Raw genomic sequence first — 20,609 nt, forward strand, 5'->3', positions numbered from 1 at the left:
TAAGTATCTTAGAGATGTCTATGGAGCAAACTGGACAGGAGCAGCAGCTGGCTCCCCCTCTAAAACTTCAGGGAGCTGCAGATGGGGAGGATTTTTAGTGAATTAGTTAGTTCACTTTGCACAATGGAAAAAGAATATCATTTAACATGTAATATATAAATTATGTAAATATAAATTGAATGCCTTATAGCAAATAGAACTTCACTCTTTTTGAGTTTCGTTTGATTGGTTGGTTGGCTGGTTTGGGTTGAGAGTTTTGGAGGAGTTTGTTCTTTTGTTTGAGACAGGGTGTCACTTCATAGCCCAGGCTAGCCTGGCACTCACAGTTATCCAGCCTCGGCCTCCAAATGCTGGAATTACATGTGTGTGCCAATACATTCAGTTTGAGGAGAGAGAAGGAGTCTTGAAATTCACACATTAAAATTAGGCAATCCAAAATCCATTATAAATCTAAAGTATAAGGTTTGAGAACATTCAGACTCTCTTAATACCGACTTAGCAGGCTCAGACTGCCGATTCGGGGGGGCCCCAAGTTGACACCCAAGTATGGGCTTTTCTTATTCAAGGTTACTCCCAACAGGCCTTGTTTGGCTGCCAGGAAAAAGGAAGGAAAAGCCTTGGGAAAAGTTTGAAGGTAACTAGTGATTCAAATGATAACGTGATAAGGATAAGTTTCTAGTATTTGAGCACTTAAAGCAAACAGCTTTTCTTATGCCTCCAATTTCAGCTCACTAAAATCCACCTGGAACTCAGGTGTCGGTCATTCAGCCGCGCGAGTCTCTGAGAAGTTCAAAGCACTGGCGGTTTCCCTTCAACTTGGTCATGAGAGTCGAGGGCTAACCTTAAGCCAAACAACTGCCCACACATGCAGTGCCAAAATCCAGGCCCTTTAAAACCTGCAAACACATCCCCAGTCCTGATTTTGTTTTGTTTGAAACAGTCTATCGCATAGCCCAGGCTGGCCTTGAATTCTCTGTACCGTAGTGAGTGACTGTGAAGTCCAGATCCTCCTATCCTTTCTACCTCCCAGATGCTAGGAGTACAGCCATCTGCCACTATGCCCTATGTGACGCTAGGGCTTGAAGTCAAGGATTCATGCATGCTAGGCAAGCACTCTGCCAAGTGAGCTACACCGCCACGTTGATTTTATATATATATATATATATACATACATACATACATACATACATATATAACAACAAAAGAAAATAGTATGCCTCCCACACGGTAATGTAAAAACCTCTCTCCCCTCCCCACTGGCTGGAGATGTGGCTCATTTGGTAGAGTGCTTGCCTAGCATGCACAAGGCCCTGGTTTTGGGTCCCCAGCACCACGCATAGCGGTGGCACACGCCTGTAAGCCCAAGCGCTTGGGAGGTAGAAGCAGTTAGATCAGAAATGCAAGTCAGCTGCAGCTTGAGTCTGAGCCTAAACTGCATGAGATCCTTATCTCAAACAAGGACGCGGGGAGAAGAAAGGAGCTGCCTCATGAACTCATAGACCTTTGGCTTCAATTGTGCACGTGAAAGGCGTGTGCAAATGTGGGGTAAAGAGGAGAGGGGACAAATCCTGTCCTGAGATACTAGCCTCACCCACTTCCTTCTCCCATTCCTCAGTCCCTCCACTCAGGCGGACTCCCCCTAGGTCATCCACAAACATCACCAGAGCAAATAAATCTAAAAAGAGCTACGGGTGCATGTGGCTAGAACACAGAGGGGAATAGATGCTCACCAAGTTAGCCAGGATCAACACTCAGCTGCCACCTGGAAGAGCTGTGTACTTGAAACACCGCAGTACCTTCCTCCCTGCGTGCTATCTTCAATCCTGTAGCTGCCAGTACCCCAAGAGGAGCTTCTGTTAGCTCCGCCTGAACAAAGCTCCAGCCTAGGGACTCGGCTCTGGTCTTTCTCTTCAAGGAATGAAATTGATCCTGGGCAAGCCATGGGATCTATTCAGCTGGGAGTCTAGGGCCTGACACAGGGCTCGTCTGATGAATCTCCTAGGGAGACACTCCAGTAACCCTGCAAAACTGGACCTAGTTTTCTAACCTAACGTGTTTATTTTAAAGCTAAGAGAAAAGAGTAAAACCATCCCATCCACTTGATATTAAATCTTACCCTGGTATGATCGTGAAATAACATCACCTTGCATAAAACTTGGAAGTTTTACCTCCCACTTCATAGATCCTAGTAAACGTGTCCTGTTGGAGAGGAAGCCTGTGGGCCCGCATGAGCGCATGTCTGCCCGTGAGCTTGCTCCATCCAGAGAGCTATACAAAAGGGAATAGCAAATGCCAGGGACGTTCAAGGACACATGCTCAGGACGTGGTCTCACTGATGGCATGATAAATACCTCAAAAGCCACAGTCTTACCATAGAAAATTTCATGAGAATTTTTAAGGGGTTTTTTAATTCTTACTTCCATAATGAATGCATGTAATAAAAATATGTAGTTATATATGCATAAACACACATGGGGGGAGGTCTCAATCTGTAGCTGACTATCCTTGAACCTGTGGCAATCACTCTGTCATAGACTCCAAAGCTCTGAGATAACAAGTGTGTGAACATCAGCTATCTTCTACCTCTCTCTCTCTCTCCCTCTCTCTCTCTCTCTCTCTCTCTCTCTCTCTCTCTCTCTATATATATATATATATATATATATATATATATATATATACACACACACACACGCACACACACACACAAAATGTTGCTGTATACATAAGAGAGGGGACACATGTGGAGAGAGGACAACTCTGAATGCCTGTTCCCTCCTTTCATGTTGAAGTGGGCTCTAGAGTCAAGCTCAGGATGCCCTGTTTGCTCAGTGAGCACCTTTACCTGCTGAGCCAACTCAGTGATAGGCACTGAACCTAGACTTTAAAACAGGCCAGGCAAGTGCTCAGTCACTGAGTTCATTCGGTGACGGGCAGATGTGTTTGGGAGCTTGCTTGAGCACAAAGGAAGCCTGTTTTCAGCTTCCCAGCAGGAGTAGATAAAAAACAAAATACTGGAAATATTTATGCAGTAAATTGAGAGCGATGGCTTCTGCAAACAGAAGGGGAAGAGCTACTTTTCCTCGCTCACAGCTAGAGGGAAAACACGGAGAGTTGACTATGAGATGGTGGTGATGGGCTTCCCCTGTGCAAAAGGCAAATGGAGAGACTGAAGAATGATGTACAATTTTTGGGGAGCCTGAGCTGCTGCAAAGTCACCAAAAACACAGGCTTACAAGAACAAAAAAATTGGCCCATTTACAGGCAATGTCACAAAAGAGTACTTGCCTATCAACCCTCTAAAGGAAGGAACTGCCAACAGGAAACCGGTCAGCCACAACCATATCCCACCCCTCCCTTCCTCTCCGCAGGATGCTATGGTTAGATTTACAAGGAAGCCGCAGGCAAGGATGACAGGCCGCTCATCTCTGCCATCTGCTGAGATAGTGTTTTAATAAGCGCTTAATATAAATGTCCTTATTATTTTGAACCAGTGCTTTTCTTGATCATTTCTGCCTACCTTTTTAATAACATGTTGAATCTACAGATTTCGTGATAAGTTAAAGCAGTTCAGAAGTCATAATTCACAGATAAATTCTAAGTTCATAAAGAAAGGAAGTAACAAGGTCGGTCGGAAGAGCAAAACGAATGGGCAGTTAGCCAACCAGACATCAATTTGCTCTTTTAAACACATGGACACTTACTTTAACTACCTTTAACTAATTCTGTTTTAACCCACTGTGTGCATCTACAACACAACCCTTACACCTAAGACTCAGGGGACATTATGGAAGAAGAGGCAGAAAGAAAGCAGGAAACAGAGGACCAGGAGGTCAACTATGAGATAAGAAGCAAATGAGTAATAAATAAATAAATAAATAAATAAATAAATAAATAAATAAAATGAGTTCAAAGACAGCTTGGGTTACACAGTGAGTTCTAGGCCAGATTGAACTATGTAATACCCTATATCAAAAACAAAAGAAACAACAACATGAAAAATCATGAAGTGACAGTTTTTAGCAATCAAATTTCCAGAATTGTAAGGTTCACACCCAACAGATAAGCATTTAGGAACAGAAAGATGTCTCAGATGATAAAGACACCAAGCCTGACTTCTGAGTTCAACCCCTGGAAGCCACTGGGTACAAGGAGGAGAGAACCAAATCCCACCTGTTCTCTGACCTCTACACTCGGGCTGCTGTCGTGCCCACACAGAGATCAATATAAAAGAAAACTAAAGCACTCATAAAATTTAAAATCCCACACAATGCCAACTGTACAAACTAGTTTAAATACAACAATCTGTTCCATAAGCCTTAAACAGTAAGAAGAAAGAAAGAGAGAGAGAGAGAGAGAGAGAGAGAGAGGAAAGAGAAGGAAGGAGAGAAGGAAGAAAGAAACCTATTAATCCTACTTCTAGCAATCTAAAGATTAAAAATCCACTTTTAGAAAAGAACATTTAAAATCAAGCCTGAATAGCTAGGCTAAGAAAAACTATAACAACATTTATAATTCAGAAAAATGTTTCACATGCTATACAAAAGATGTAGAAAATATTAAGGGATGAACAAACTTTACTATACCCCATCAGTGGGGGAAACTCAGACTACATCACAACCACACAAAAAGAAACACACTGAAGCTGCATTTAAAGCTTTTTTTTTTAACTGTAAGAAGAAGAAAAAAGAAAAACCTTCCCCACGGCTTCTTGCTAAATTATTCTCTTTTTAAATTCCCCACCCTCTCCCCAGTGATTCCCCTTATGTGGCATTTCCTTTCCAGCTCTGCCTAGCCTGCTGGGATTGGCCATCCCAATGCCCCTGGCTGCCTGTTTGGCCCCAGGTCCTCACAATAACAGCAGAAGGTTACCTCAACTTTGAACTGTGCACCTCCAGCATGGTACCTGCTCCAAAGCAGACTAATTGAGTGAACCCCCATTTCTCCAAGCTTCCTATCTATTGCAGACTTTTCACAAATAATTTATTTCACAATTAATTTACTGCTTATGTTTGTTTGTTGGTTGGGTTTTTGTGGTTTTTTTTGTTTTTTGTTTGTTTGTTTGTTTTTGTTTTTGACTTTCCAAGGCAGGGTTTCTCTGTGTAAAGCCCTGGCTGTCCTGAACTAGCTCTTGTAGACCAGGCTGGCCTCAAAATCACAGAGATCCACCTGCCTCTGCCTCCTGAGTGCTGGGATCAAAGGCCATATTTTAACCTGAGTTTTTACTATCTATTTATTTACTTATTTATATTCTTTAGAACCCACTGTGGTGTCAGGTGGGGGTCATAGCACCCAAGTAAATATTTACTGAAGTAATCAAGACCTGACTCCACATCTCACAAGGTAAGTTCATTTGGCTTAAATAGATTCTTCCTTTAAACTTGAAAATCCCATCCTAGGAGGAGCAATGGGAGAAGCTCACACTCACAGCTGAAGAACTAGATTAAGCAATAATCAGATAACAACCACCTGATGGCTACTGAGCCAAGGAAGAACCTTAAACAAACAACGGGCTGGTGGGGAAGATGGGGACACAAAAGGAGGGAGGTGGCCATGAGACCTTCAGAGCTGCTGTCGGAGGGTCTAAGCCCAAAACAGGGAATGGGAGGAAGGAACTGACACCGGAAGCTTGGGAAAGTCACACATCAGCCCTGCCTCAGAACTTCCAGGGATTGCTAAATGCTTAGAATACTGTCACAATGTCACCTTTACAGGCAAGGCCCCCTTCCGCCTCCTTGCCTCTGCTAAGAGTGGTATTAGTATCCCTATTCCTAAAGAGGAGTAAAAGCTTGTTTGTGACCTACAGCCACGAGTGGGATCAAAGCCAAGCCTGCGGCTGTGCCACAGTGTTGCTTTCCAGCCAGATGGGGAATGGCACCTTCCAATTAGAAGGTGACATGCTAGCACAATAAGACCCTATTAACAGCCTTATGTGTAGTCTACAAAATAAAAGACAGACATGCAGAGTTAGAAAGTCCACAAGCCTCAGCCTGGTTATCAGCAGTGCAGACATAAAGTCTGACTCAGGCTCCACCCGGTTAATCTGTAATGTAGATCTCCAGAAAGGCAAAGATTTAAAGGTGAGCTGAGGAGGCTACAATGTGGTTACCACCTCTGGTTAAGCATCCTCTGCACCTCTGAAAATAATTTGTTTCCTCTAGCTCACTAGATAACTTGGGCCGACTGGCCTTGAACTCACTATGTAGTCAGGGGAAACTCAAGCTCACCATTCCTCCTGTTTCAGCCTCCCAAATCCAGGGTGTTCAGGCATTCACCACCATAGCAAACCAAAAATTCTTAATTCTTTAACTCTGAACTTAAATTTTAAATTAAATAAATCACATTTATTATAATTTCTCTTATATGCTTATATATAATACAAATCATTTTATATAAATCCACCCCTGCCCCCCATTCCTAAAGACATTATGGCCTAGACCAAATTCTCCTTGGCCTAACCTATAGGCCTGTGAACTAAATATAGCAACACAGAGTAAGAACTTAGTCTTGAAGTTCACGGCAAGAGTTTCATTAGTATACTTTTTTAAGATTTACATTTTTTATTCTAGATTATATTTTTTATTCTATGTGTATGAGTATTTAGACTGCATGTGTGTGTACGCATCGCATTTATGCACAGAGACCAGAAGAGGGTGCAGCATCCCCCTGGAACTGGATTACAGACAATTGTTAGCTGCCATGTGGGGCCGGGAACTCGAACCCAGATCCCCTGGAAGACCCGTCAGTGGTTTTAATCATTGAGCCATCTCTCCAGCCTCTCACAGTTTTGAAACCTATCTTCTTCAAGGCATGTGAGAATGTTTGGGCGTTCCCGTGATGTCGGCATCCTGATTCTACAGCTGCACCGAGTAAAGCATTGGAAAGGAACTTCCTTATTCAAATGTGAGCCGTCCGGTTCCAGAGTCACAGCTCAGAGAGTGACGAGACCTCACCAGTATGTGCCGTTATGATCTCCAGTGACCACATCCATCCAGCAGCCTAGCCTCACAATCACTCACAGGGCAATCCTTCCCGTGGGTCCCCAACGAACATGAGGTTTCTCGTATTCTCTCTCGCTCTCTCTCTCATCCTTACAACAGTTCTAGAAGAAAGGGTTTTAACTAGACTTTCCATGCTTACAGATAAGGAAACAAACACAAAAGTTTCTAAGCCCTGCTGGAAATCACCTACGAGAGAAACTGTGAACAAAGCCGTGCCTCGGGAAGGTAGCCAATACATGGAAGTAGCCACTTAAAAAAATGGTTCCAAGAGCTGGGCTACACCTGTGCTGGTGGAATGCTTCCCGGCATACTTGACATCCTGGGTTCGATCCCCAGCCCTGCACAGATTGGGTGGGCATGGTTGGTGTGTGACTACAGGATCAGAAGTTCAGAGTCAGTCTCATGACAGTTGGCTAAAAACAGCCTCAGACATATAAGGTCCTGGTTTGTTGGTGGGAGGAGTTTTTTTGTTTGTTTTGTCTCTAATAACGTCATAGGAAGTGTGTATTTTACCACAATGAGACAGAAAAAGGAAAGTTTGTTTTTAAGAAGACAAGGCATTCTTGCATTCCTATTTATTACGCCAGCTATCCCCTTTGATTCTGTACCAGTTGGCTCACACATGACCTCAGATATTCTGCGAAAGGGACTTATACTGTATGTCCAGCTTGCTACTTTACGGTGGGTTTATTCCCTCAGTGTTTGTGCCTTGTTTACCTTACAGCCAGTGTAGCCCTGCATGGATGTTTGGTACCCAGACACAACTAGGAAACAGCAGCTGCTCGCAGCACCTGCCCCCTCCACACTGGGCATCCTGGTGTCTTCACGGTGGTGGCCTCCGATCCTAGACCTACCCATGATTCAGTGCAGCAGGAAGTTTCTAGGATTCTGCCTCAGCCTAGTGGCCAGCTTCCAACTCAACCAGCAAACGCCTGCGCCTAACCCCTCGTTAAATATTTTATCACCCTCTAGACAGGGCAGTGCACCAAGCAGATAAGGTCCCTACCCTTTGGTCTGGGAACGAGATAATAAGCAAGTAAATGCATGAACACGTGAGTAACTTCAAAGGCTGGGCGCTGCCAAGAAAGTAAAGTAGCAAAGATGTAGGAAATGAACAAGGGTTGAGGAGCAGGGCAGAGTTTGAGGAAAAGCCTCCAAGACAGTAACTTGGGGGGGGGGGGGAGGACAGGTATGCAAAGAGTAAGAATGTTCTAGATTTAAGAAAAAAAAAAAAAAGGCCGAAACATCAAGGCTTCAGGTGAGAGAAGGTGCGTGACATTCAGTTAGAAGGCCGGCATGATGGTCCAATGAGCACAGAGGTCCCAAGGATACATGGGTTCCAATCAAAAAGGAACGGATGCCAAGAACAGTCAGCCACCAGATGTGAACCCGGGTCATGAGATGATCTCATTTTTATTTTTTAAAGACCACCCTGGAAAGTAAAATCAAAAGTTAACAAGAATAAAAAAGGAAAGCAGGAAATAAGTGCATGGAGCTACGGAGGTAATCGAGGAAAACGACGGCAGTGTCTTGGTCTAGGGAACCGCATTAAATGGGAAGACGCATTCTGGCTCAATATATGTTTCAAGAGTCAGAGGCCGTCTCATTTCTGAGTAGGTGTAACACGCGATGAGGGACAGAGTAAGGGAAGTGACCGCTAACTTTCAACTTGATTCATTAATCTTTTCTGAAAGGGGGTGTTACTGAGGAAATAAGTCAGTTTGGGCACAGATAGGGGAAGGGTATATTTCGTCACAATAAGTTTGTGATAATTTAGATATATAGCATGGTGTTATCCAACAGACAGTTCGATGTCTTCATAATTCTTCGAAGTGGGCAGAGAAGCCCTGGTATTATTCAGATCTTACCAATGAGAAAACTGAAGCTCAGAGAAGCCCTGCCTCAAAGTGTGAGCCAATGCCACTTGAACAACTGATGGCACATTTATAGAGAGAATCATCCTCACTCCTTATCTCTTCGATAAAACATATATACCTGTTTTGTCTCAGGGGTTACATGACTGCTCCCAAGTTCGAGGCATGCTCATACCCAGGGAAGATTCCCTCATGAGAGCGAGACTTCTCCTCCTAGCCACATTAATAATTGATATGTATAACTCCTATTACTATCTCATAGAGATTCTGTCAACAATTAATGCATGCAGATACACGAAGCAAAAGCATAAATCTCTTTAAGAAAGGACCACAAGGCCGGGCGGTGGTGGCACACGCCTTTAATCCCAGCGCTCGGGAGGCAGAGGCAGGCGGATCTCTGTGAGTTCGAGACCAGCCTGGTCTATAAGAGCTAGTTCCAGGACAGGCTCCAAAAACCACAGAGAAACCCTGTCTCGAAAAACCAAAAAAAAAAAAAAAAAAAAAAAAGAAAAGAAAAGAAAAGACCACAATTCTGAATGTCATTTTTATATAACAGTTTCTCCCCACCCCCACCCCCACCCCACAAGGGAGCACGCTTACAAAATCAGAAAAGTCACCTGGGAAGTGGCCAATTCAAGGAAAATGACTTTCTCCTTGGGACTGTGACTAGGTGTAAAACAAGCTCGTGCTGTGCTCAGCACTTCTCCCACTGAATCTGCTCTTTCTCCTAGGGTTGCTTTAAAGTGACAGAAACGCGCACATTTGTTTTCTCTCGGGCTCCCTTCTCACGAGACCAAAGCATATGCAATAGTTAGGCTTCATGTCAAAACTCCAGCTGTAACTGGTGAAAGGAGAGGCCACTCTAAACAAAACTGGGAAGGGAAGAATAGGAAAGAGAGGGGAGGAGGAGAGGTGGGAGGGAAGGAAGGAGGGAGGGAGGGAGGGAGGGAGGGAGGGAGGGAGGGAGGGAGGGAGGGAGGGAGGGAGGGAGGGAGGGAGGGAGGGAGGGAGGGAGAGACTGACAGAGGTCTTTTATGACAAAGGGCCTAAGAATAACATGCTCACAAAACATCACACAGCCCCATAGGAAAGGCATGCTTGGCTCATGGCTTGAATCAAGAGATCAGTACAGCCTTTTCATATTTAATCACTGTCAATCAAGGGAGCATCAATTATCAGTATAAGGTAAAAAAAATAGCATGCCTGTTTATTAATTCAGCTGCTAGCGTTTCACCAACCCTTCCCCCTAATGGCTGGCTTTTCCTGTGTGCTCTTAAGCTATAAACAATAGTCTGACAGACACTGCAAATAATTCTAGGTATCCTAAGACCTGGAGGGAAATTTCAGAGTCATAGCATCCAATCACAGACAAGGAAAACAAAACAGAGAGAGAAGGTGACCTGACGCCTTCAGCGCAGAGCCCCTTCAGGATGAAAGAGCCATGTTTTATTGATTCTTAGCCTCTACTTGTCGACAGAACAAGACAAAAAGAAGCCACCAGGGATGGCCCCAGGGTTTACAAAAGAAGTGAAAAGAACTAGGGACTTAAGTTCCAGAAGCAAGAGTATGACTCAGTTTGTCCTCTTCCCTGTCTGTAACTGCCGATGGCCTGCCGGTGGTGTCACTAGGCTCCTCCCCGTGGAAATTTGGGCTCGGTATGACAGAGTATGGTGTGTTGCATCAAAGTCTACAAATGAGGCCTAGAAAGGTCACACAGCAGCAAGCTTCGGGTTTCAAAGACACCCTGGCCTTTCTGGGGGTGAGGAGAAATGTCAGCATCTCCCTTGCCAGTGAGCCAGCATATTTCTCAATGGGCATCACATAGTCATGAGGTACATTAGAGCCCTGATGATGCCTGTCTTCCTTTGGACCAGTCCTAGCCTATCCAGAAACTTCCAGGACCTGTGACATGCTCAAATAAAAGTCATACGGACACTTTTGTGCTTCCAGAGAACAAAGCTTCTACTCAAACCTAACTACTGTAAAGATCATATTGAGTCGGTAGGGATGCTGTAATATACGCATGGTTTATATTCATTTTTCTATTGCAAATTCTTGTATAGATGAATGCATGAATTGATAAAAAGAAATTAACAATAATAATCTTCTCCTTGGCAATCTAGAATGTGCTCTCTTTCCCCTACCCCCACAAAAAGAACACCTTAGCAGGTTTTGTATTTTCCATAATATTGTTTTTCACTCAGATATATACCTTTCCCATTGGGTATGTCCTCACTAGGTGCAAATGTTCTTTGCACTAAAATGCTGGTAACAGTAGAATCTGAGTTACACATCATGATTCCAAGAGTCTCTCACTAACTATCCAAAAATAAGCCTATATCTAGACGAGATGGCTCACACATGAAATCCTAACACTATGGAGGTTGAGGCAAGAAGACTATCTCAAATTTAAGAGCAACCTGGGTTACCTAGTAAGCCAGGCTAGCTATAGAGAGGACTCTGACTCAGAACAATCAAAAAACAAAATAATAATAATAATAATAATAATAATAATAATAATAATAATAATAATAATAGAGAGTAGGTACTCCATTAATGGCAGTCCACTTTCCACTCCTAATCCATTCCTAACCTGCTAATAACGCAACCTCCCATCCCACTGGAAGGGGGCCTGCGATCTAACTGCAGTGTTAGCTGGGATACAAGAGCGGCATTAGCACTCCACCGACTTGACCACAGGAAACAATCACAAATGAAGTACTCACGGCGTAAGCACCTATCAAGAATGCTGCGTTTGCTCTTTTCCTCTGGTCGAAACAGGTGTAGTGCACTATTTTCTTTCTTGATAAACTGTAGGACTGGAAGGAAAGAACAAGAGTTACCACAGGACAAACAGGCGCAGGCTACCATCTTCTCTCAGCGTTAGCGTGCGAAGCGGTTCCTACCAGGCAACGCTTTTCAACCCCAGCTTCCGGTAGCTGGGCATGAGTGTTGGGAGCTGAGGGAGCTCACTGGGGGAGAGGGGGCTGCTAGCCCCTCTTCTGGAATCCATCCGAATGTAAGAACTGATCATTTAACAAGCATGGATGTCTCTGAGAAAGGAGATCAGTGCAGTTGGAAACTGTTGGTTCTCCATTCAAGGGAACCATTTCTGGGAAGTTATTCTTGGTCTTACAGAGATGACTTAGCCACTCTTTATTCTCAGTACGACACTCTATTCTCACTTATGACGCTCCAAGAGATGTTGAGGTACCTTTCACAGTTTACAGTTTAAGCTGTGTCAACTATCCTATTATCTTCTCCAAAAATTTCATTTTTAGAGACCAAAACTAAATTTTTCTTTCTACTATATATTCAAATACCTCTTATTTATTTATTTTTTTTCTTTTTAAATGCCCACCCCCCACCTTAATTAGCTTAAAGTAAGTGATTAATGGGGAAAAGGCACCACCAAAAAGATATCAGTGAGTATCATAAATCAACATATATAAAATTCACAAGCTTGGTCATTAAGCAATTGTTATATGCCAGGCAATATGCAACATGCTCAAGTATTAAAGTAAATCCAAAATAAAACCCAAACAGCTTGCTGAGCACATGCGAAACATGAAAAGTAATAATTATATCTGCTAGATTAAATCAAATCATTAGTCACAATTCAAATCTAGAGAACATGAATGTGGCTCAATTAAATCTACACAATTTCCTCGGCTTGCAAGACTGTTCTGGTTTAGTGACAAATGGCAATTTAAGTGCAGGTACATAAGACGATACTTCCACAGACTGTTTCTGCAGCCCAGTCAATACAGGCACACAAATGCCTTCGAATCCTGTCTGTAAATTCACACAGAAAACAGAAGTGGATTTTTTATACCCTATACACTAAACACAGTCAACAAAAAAAAGTCCACTGCCATGTTATTTTCTACAAGAAGCAAAACCTAAGAACCAAGGTGCATCATTGTAGGTTATTCATGAAACCTGGTAGCTACACACGTCCCAGCCAAAGGCCAAGAGATTATCCACCATCCACCCCCACGCCGCACAGGAATAACTACAAATCACATTGTCTGAAATAATAATGTCCTTGTTAACCGAGCTTTAGAAAACTGGTGTCTGACTCAATCTGCTATTACCAATGCTCTTTTTCAGTATGAAGCAGAGAGACAGAAGAGTAGTTGAGTTAAATTCAACTCCATCAAGTATATATACTGAAGTTAATCTAAAGACTTCAGTGCTAACTGGGTGGGGATGGCGCACGTCTTTAAGCCTAGCACTCAGGAGGCAGAGGCAAGGATATCTCTAAGTTCGAGGCCAGCCTGCCTATAAAGTGAAGTCCAGGACAGACTGGGCTACACAGAGAAACCCTGTCTTGAAAAGACGAAAACAGAAAGACTTGGAGGTTTTTATCAATGCTGTTTATACACAGCTTGTTGCTTTCTCAATTTTGAATTGCTGAGTCTCTGGCATTTATTGAATTTTACTGTTTGTTAGTTAATATCTATGCCACTTATTGTTTTTCATCCAATAAGTTGAGGTTTTCGTTTGTCTGTCTGTCTTGTTTTGTTTGAAACAAGGTCTTATTATGTAGCTCTGGCTGGCCTAGAACTTGCTGTGTAAAGCAAGCTGGCCTTGAACTCCCAGAGATCCGCCTGCCTCTGCCTCCTGTGTGCTGGGTTCTCCATCAATAAGGTATGATCAAGCAGGATCTTAAACACTTCCCTGGCCTCAGAGTCTCCATCTCTAAAGACTGCCTTAAACCAATGAGGCTTTGTGCATGGGTCAGACTGAGCACAGGGATTCAACAGCTCCCAGCTTCCTGCTCTTGCATGGCCTGTGTCCCCAAACCACTGGGAGGAGGAAACTATCACGGGTCTGATGCTGGAGCCTGGATTCCCTAGATTGATCCCTTATCTAGCAAGCATTTCAGTGTCACACCAAATCTAAGGTTTCAAGGTGTGGCATCACATCCACTCGTCGAGAGTGACAGTTCATACTGCTTCTGTCTCCTTATGAATGTTCATCTCTTGGTGCAGTTTGCAGTGTTTGGGTTTGTTTGTTATTGTTTTGTCTTACACAGAGTAAGCTAGGCTGGCCCTGAACTCACTTTGCAGCCAAGGGTGATCTTGAATTGTGTTCTCCTCCCTTGCTTCCTAAGTGCTAAGATCACCTGGGTGCCTGTCATACCCAGCTACGTGGTTCTGCTGCTTTATTTTGGGTTTTGAGTAAGACTTTTTTGAATTTCTATGTTTTCTTGTTCTCCTTCTCTTTCTCTCTTTCATTCTAAATGATGTAGGCTATAAAGTCTGCCTTAAGATGGAGCCATGAAGCTGAAAGACAGAGCTGTGAGGAAGACCTTCTCAACGCTGGGTCTATAAACATTTTTAAAGTGAAGATCACACAAGTTGATCTTTCTAAAAACAAAAACTTACAACTTCCTACATTTCACAAGCGTTTTAAAATGACCACAGACAGCATGCTTCACAAAATCTGAAATTTCACAAGCTTTCAGAAATGACAACAGATAGTGTTCATTACAAAATCTATCCGGAAACGCTAACTATTCCTTTAGCTGTGCATGGGTTGGGGGGGTGCCTCATGGGGGAGAGGGGTGATGCCTCACGGCACACATGAACAAGAACAACCTTGCAGTCCATTCTCACCATCCACCACATTAAAGCTGGGTCTCTTCCTGCTTCTGCTGACGTGCCGTGTGCTCCAGGCTAGCTGGTCCACAATCTTCCAGGCAATTCTCCTGGCTCCACTTCCCATCTCACTCTAGGAATGCTGTGATGACAGACACACATGCCACCACGTCCCGCTCCTCACACGGGTTCCAGGAATGAACTTGAGTTACTGGGCTTGTGAGACTAATACGTCTGCATGTCAGCCATCTCCTTGGCCCTAGAAACTTTAACTATTTCAAAATATCCCATGGAAAGCCGCCAAAGGAAGCAAACTTTTGTTTGCTGTGAGTTTACAGCTGACCTATAGAGGAACTTTTGGAGCGTTTATCCTGCTCAGACATTTTTGGACTTAATTTCAGAGTTGAGGTCTTCAAAGCTCTATAGCTCAGAAATGGTCTCCATGCAGTTAAGCGTGGACACCATCCGCTAGGTCATACCACAGTGAGGTCGGGCCACTGTCCCGTCCCCCAGGTCAGGCAACAGGGAGTGCAGTTCTTGCCTCATGAGTCAAAACCAATCAAAGCAGATGACAGAAGATAAGAACCTTGTAAACTGCAGCCCTGTCTAATGTCCCCTTCCCTCAGCCAAGCTCCCTCCTAGAGTCACCCTGTCCCATATCGGCTCCAGTGACAATGTTCATGCAGAGGACATCCTAACACTGCAGAAAAAAGTGCTGGAGAGAATAAAATCCTTTGTCAGCTATTTGGCTGATAATTGGTATGCTTGGACTGACAAGAAAAAGACCTTTAATGTGTTTCCTTTCAAATATGAAAAAAGTGCCCTTTCAATAAAATATACCCGACCTGTTATGCAATCCAAGCACCACAGAAGGAGTACCCCTGTCCCCTGTGTAGGTGGGGACACACCTACACAGCTCTCAAGATCTTTCATAAAGACGATGGTTCATATTGACAGGATCAAAGATCCCTAGGAGACAAAGCTCCAGACATAGCTACCAGGAAGCTTTACCCTATCTGGGAGCCGCACCAGTCCATGGGCTGGGGGCCCAGAGTGAATTCAAAAGAGGAAAGAAAGCTGGGCGACAACATTCACCTCTCTGCTTTTGAACAACCCTTCCCACTCTTGCCACCAGGCCCTTCCTGCCGTGATGGACTGTGTCCTCGGACAGCCAGCCAGACCTTCTGTCCTCCAGTTACTTCTCCTGGGTATCTTCTCACAGCAACAGGAAAAGTAAACATAAGAGAGAAAAACTTTATCATCCGGGGAGAGATCGAATTGAGGCACAACAGGATTCTACTTTATAAACGAGCCCACCAACATTTTCTGAGATCCTGCCTTAAGTCCAGCGGAGAGCCTCATGCCTCTGGCAGACCATCACCCTCCTCATCCCTCTGGTCCATCTCCTCTGCAGTCTCCCAGGTAGACCTGGCTCTTCAAAGAAAACGTTTGCAAAGCCATGAGCATACATCTGGCTTTCAGTAAGCTAGCACCATTCTTATAGAATTTTTTTGCTCCTTCAGCTGAGATGCTCAGAGATAACAAAAACACTGTAAATGTAAATACTGGTCAAATCAAGCCAGTCTTGGGGCTGGAGAGATGGCTCAGCAGTTGGGAGCACTGGCTGCTCTTCTAGAGGACCCAGGTTCAATTCCCAGCACCCACACGGCAGTTCACAGCTGCCTATAACTCCAGTTTCAGGGGATCCCACACCCTTTCACAGACATAAATGCAAGCAGAACACCAATATGCATGAATAAATAAATAAATAAATCTTTTTTTTTTAAATCAAGCCAGTCTTAAACACCAAAAAAGATGATGTCTCCGAAGTAATGTTAAGGTAAAAGGCCTCTGGCCAACTCATTGACAAAGCATACTTGATAGCCACTGCCCATCTAGATATTTTAGATTTTCATCTTGAAACTGACATGTATAACCTTATGAACATTCACAAACTAAGCAGACCAATGGGCCCTAGCAGCAGCAGCAGCAGCAGCAGCAAATATCTGTGGGCCCTTTGCTACATCCCATCATTTCCCAAGGCAACAGGAACAATGCCAGAGGGGTCTGGTTCAACAGCACCCAGAGTGCTTCTCAAAGCAGAGGTCCCAACAAGGCTGGGATGTAATGAGCGTGCTGCATTTGACCAGAACAGAAGCCAGGTACCAGGAAAGGCCTGCTGCAAACACTTACACAGCCAAGTGTGGGAGGCGGGAAGAATCCAGAACTCTCTCGCTGAGACTAATAATTGATGTAAACCACAATTATGAGGCCATAACAAATTTTGTGGCTCAGAATTTATTGAATAAGTCTTGGACTGAAAAACATCAGCATTATGAAAATTTTTCAGAAATAAAAAAATAAATAAAATAAATTTAAAGCTAAGCTTCATTATATTTTATTATTATTTTATTCCATTGCATGCTTGCAGAAGGTCCTGGAGAACTTAGAAGGCATTGAATGCTGGGCCCTCCCAGAGTTCCTGACTCAGCAGAGGAGAGCCTGAGAGATTCACTAGTCTACAGTAATTTATTAGTAAATTTATTAGTAAATTGTGGAAGAATATTATAGGCAGATATGATGCATGCCACCTAGCCCCCTTAAAAAATCTGTGATCCTGAAACACCATGCAGTTAATCAATTTGCCTCCTGAAAAACAAAGTACCTTGTGAAAGAATTCCAAGTCACATTACAGAAAAGCATTTCCACAGACTCCTCAGAAACCTTTGCCCCAATGAATGAATACATCCATCACAGGAAACAACACCTGGGAAACAAGGTCCTTCAGGGGTCTCGTGACTAAGGCACATTCAACAGTTATTCCAGAGGCTTCAAATTCAGATAGTCACAGGGTCCTAGAACTTGGAGAGGGCCAGGTGACAAATAACCAAACCAGCTCCAACCAAAGTACATGAAACTCAACCCCGCTGTTTCCATGCAAGAATTGGGCATAGCACAGTCTAATCCTTCAATGTACGAAGAAAAGGTACAATTCAAAATTCTGTGTACATTTCCATGTCTGTCATAAATGCTGACCACAGATTTCTTTAAAAAAAAAAAAAATAGACTTGCTGTGTAGCCCTGGAACTTGCTCTGTAGACCAGGCTAGCCTTGAACTCACAGAGATCCACACTGCCCTTGCCTCGCAAGTGAAAGGTGCATGTCACTGCACCTTGCTCAAATGTATTTTTGTCAAGAGAAATTTATCCACCATAGGGCATGTCTGTAGACAGAATGCCAGCCACTTTGCTGTGCCCAGTCGCCAAGCTAAAATAACTTCCACCACTCCTACCAGCATGGATTGAGCAGCTGCTCCCGGAACGTTTTATCGGGGAAACCCTGTCTCTAGTCACGTGTGTGATCTCAAGTTAATATCTGATGCAAAATATCAGCTAAGGCTTCTTGTAAACAAGGGAACAATTACGCAGGGATGCATTCTCGGGACACACGCTACACAGTAACTGTTTCATTTAGCAAGCTAAAGAAATAATCTGCAGGCGAGCATCTGTTGACTCGCATAGTCAAACCTAGAGAGATCCCTAGACCTGCTTTACTTACCTGAGAATCAGAATTTTACGAGTCACATAAATCACAATCATCAAGCGTATTTAATGGAACTTGTCAAACAGGCAAAGTGACACCGTGACAGACTAATACAAAGATCAAGGGGACAACGCCACATACACATCTTCTGTCTTTGAATGAAAAGCTATGTGAAGGGTCGCATTCAGGTGTAGCAACACCACAAGACAAGCAAGCCGTGGAAACTCAGGGGTAGAAGGACAGGAAGGCATGCTAACGTAGAGACTAGCACAGGCTGGCCTTGGCGGACAGTGACATACACAAATCATGCACGGGTTCTCTTTAGGTCAGGAAGTCACAAACCATTTAAGCATCCAACAGCAAAACACGATGCGGATAGGAGCAAAACCAACAGAAACGGAGCTAATGGGTCACATCAAGGCACGTTGATTCTGAAGCAGCCTTTCAATAACGTTGCTCGCAACGCTAGAAGTAAAATAGTTTCGAGTCATTTGGTTAGGATAGTGTGTCTAATTAAACTAAGCGAGTCAGTCCAGGGTAAGGAAGATACTAGTACATCCAGATTAATATGCTCCTTAATAAGAAATACAGCCCATGCACATCTCTTAGCAAGCACGTGTTGCCAGTGATGGTGGTCAGATTAAGGAGAGCCACAGCGCAGGGACCATGGTGGCCAGGGCATCATTCATTCTCTTACGGGTGACTAGGTCAGCCCAGCAATGGCCACGGCAATCAGCACCTCGCCAGCCATCAGGGGTCACTACCAAAGCAATAAAGTGAACGAGTCTTCCAAGGAGCAGCCAGGACTCTACGTGTTTACCTCCAGCTTTCTCAGGAAAGGGACATTCTTGAACATTTTCTTTGGCTGTACAAAATAAAATATGGTTCATGTTTTGCTTGGAACTAAGATAAAAACAGGTTGAATTTTTTTTATTTTAAAAGAAAACAAGTGATTCTTTATGGTCTATTTTTGTTCCAAACCCAGTAGATTGCATTAGTGAATGCCACATTTGGTCAAAAAAAAAATATCACTTATAAAATTATTTCTCAGTAGGTAGAGGCAGGAGGATAAGGAATTCAAGACCATTTTCATCCTCAGCTAAGCCAGGCCAACCTAGGTTACATGAGACCCTGTCCCCAAAGGGTAGAGGGGGTTTGTGTGCGTGTGCACGTGTGTTTCACCATTCGGCTCACACACTTGAAGTGTGTGAGAACTCTCTGAGGGTCTTCCGGCTGAGAGTTTCTGAATGCATACGAAACATCCATGCCTTGCCTGACGAGCTCCAAATGTGCTTGTTCCCGTGAGTTAAGGTCCCACCACCTCTAAAACCTACATGGACTGCCTCCAGAATGTAGCTGGCTTTTCTTCTCCCCCAAGCCCATCAACCCGAAACAGGAGAGCGCTGCAGGAGGAGACGCGACATGTTTTCGTGGTCACAGAAAGGCGGTGTCTATCACTAAAAGAGTTCTTGTGTATCAGCACCTGAGAGCGTGGCAGCTGCCCGGGTTCCAGGACAGAATTACGGCCCTGATTCATTCAGCCGCAAGGGCATTCCCAGAGCCCAGCCCCTGCCCGGCCCCTCGGTGCTTTAACACAACCCTTTCTTCCAGGATGCCCGCTCTTCCCGGGCTTTTATCCTGCAGAGGTAATGGGGGAGCCTTTGTACAGGTCTGAATATCCTTTGAATCCTTTCCGCACGGTCCAAGATTACTGTAATTGTCCTGCTGGTTCGCAGCAGCAGCTGCTCTGGGTTTAAGTGGCTGCCCTAGAAAACGTCTCCTCTCCTCTAATTTTTTTTTTAACCCAAGCTGAGAGTTTCTGTTTCTCTGAGAAAAAATAAAATCAATGATTAATAAAGTACCAACTACGTTAAGAAAACCTTGCTCAATTGTATGACTTTTATTAAATTCTCGGGCTTTCCAATTAGCTTTGATTTTTTTTAACTGATTCAATTAGGAGAAAGTAGTGTTTATTTTTTAATTACTGCCGATTTTGTCTCCTTCTAACACAGCCTCGAAGCATTTATATTGGAGTTCAGTGAACTAGGGACACCTCTGAGAATTAACAAGGCGCTGTAAGTCTTCCCAGAAGAAAATATAAGAACACACCAAAGCGTACATGGGATTTCATGGTTTATAGATCCCTTGAAATAGCAGATTGACTATTCCTACCCTTCCATCCTTCACCGACGACGCTTTCCACTAAACAGCACAAAACAGTTTTTCCATTGTTCTCATGCCATTTAAGTCCCTCCTCTTTAACTGCTGCTTCTTCACAATAACTGATCAGAAATAACAAACTTTGACCTAGTATGGTTGCATATCTTGTTAGTAACAATTTGTTAAACAGTATAAAACAAGCAGATGTTGTTATCAGCTGTAGGGATAACGCCTTTTGTTTGGGGGCACTTCAAGTAATGGGTAATTTTCCATTCTGACCAATGTGATTAAAACTGAAGGCAAGTCACTGGGAATCAAATGTGCACGGACACATCAAAAAAAATCAGTAAATTTGGAATAAATCATCTCAAAGCATGGAGCTGAAAATATCTATGACATTTAAGAAATGAGAAACGTAGACTGGGTGT

The 20,609-nt window shown here is 43.6% G+C and overlaps 1 protein-coding gene across 2 annotated transcripts in view; it reads right to left on the reverse strand.

Annotated features, from left to right (window-relative positions):
- The window catches only part of Cdc14a (cell division cycle 14A), a 142,686-nt gene that overhangs the window by 102,949 nt on the left and 19,128 nt on the right, over positions 1–20,609 (reverse strand). For both annotated transcript variants that reach the window (XM_050147976.1, XM_050147898.1), the window contains exon 4: positions 11,599–11,691. In XM_050147976.1, the coding sequence (XP_050003933.1) occupies positions 11,599–11,691 (93 nt within the window). The remainder of the gene's footprint in view (positions 1–11,598; positions 11,692–20,609) is intronic.

The sequence above is a fragment of the Alexandromys fortis genome, unplaced genomic scaffold, assembly GCF_014885135.2.
Source record: "Alexandromys fortis isolate MF-2015 unplaced genomic scaffold, M_Fortis_MF-2015_v1.1 scaffold_19, whole genome shotgun sequence".
In the NCBI taxonomy this organism is placed as follows: domain Eukaryota; kingdom Metazoa; phylum Chordata; class Mammalia; order Rodentia; family Cricetidae; genus Alexandromys; species Alexandromys fortis.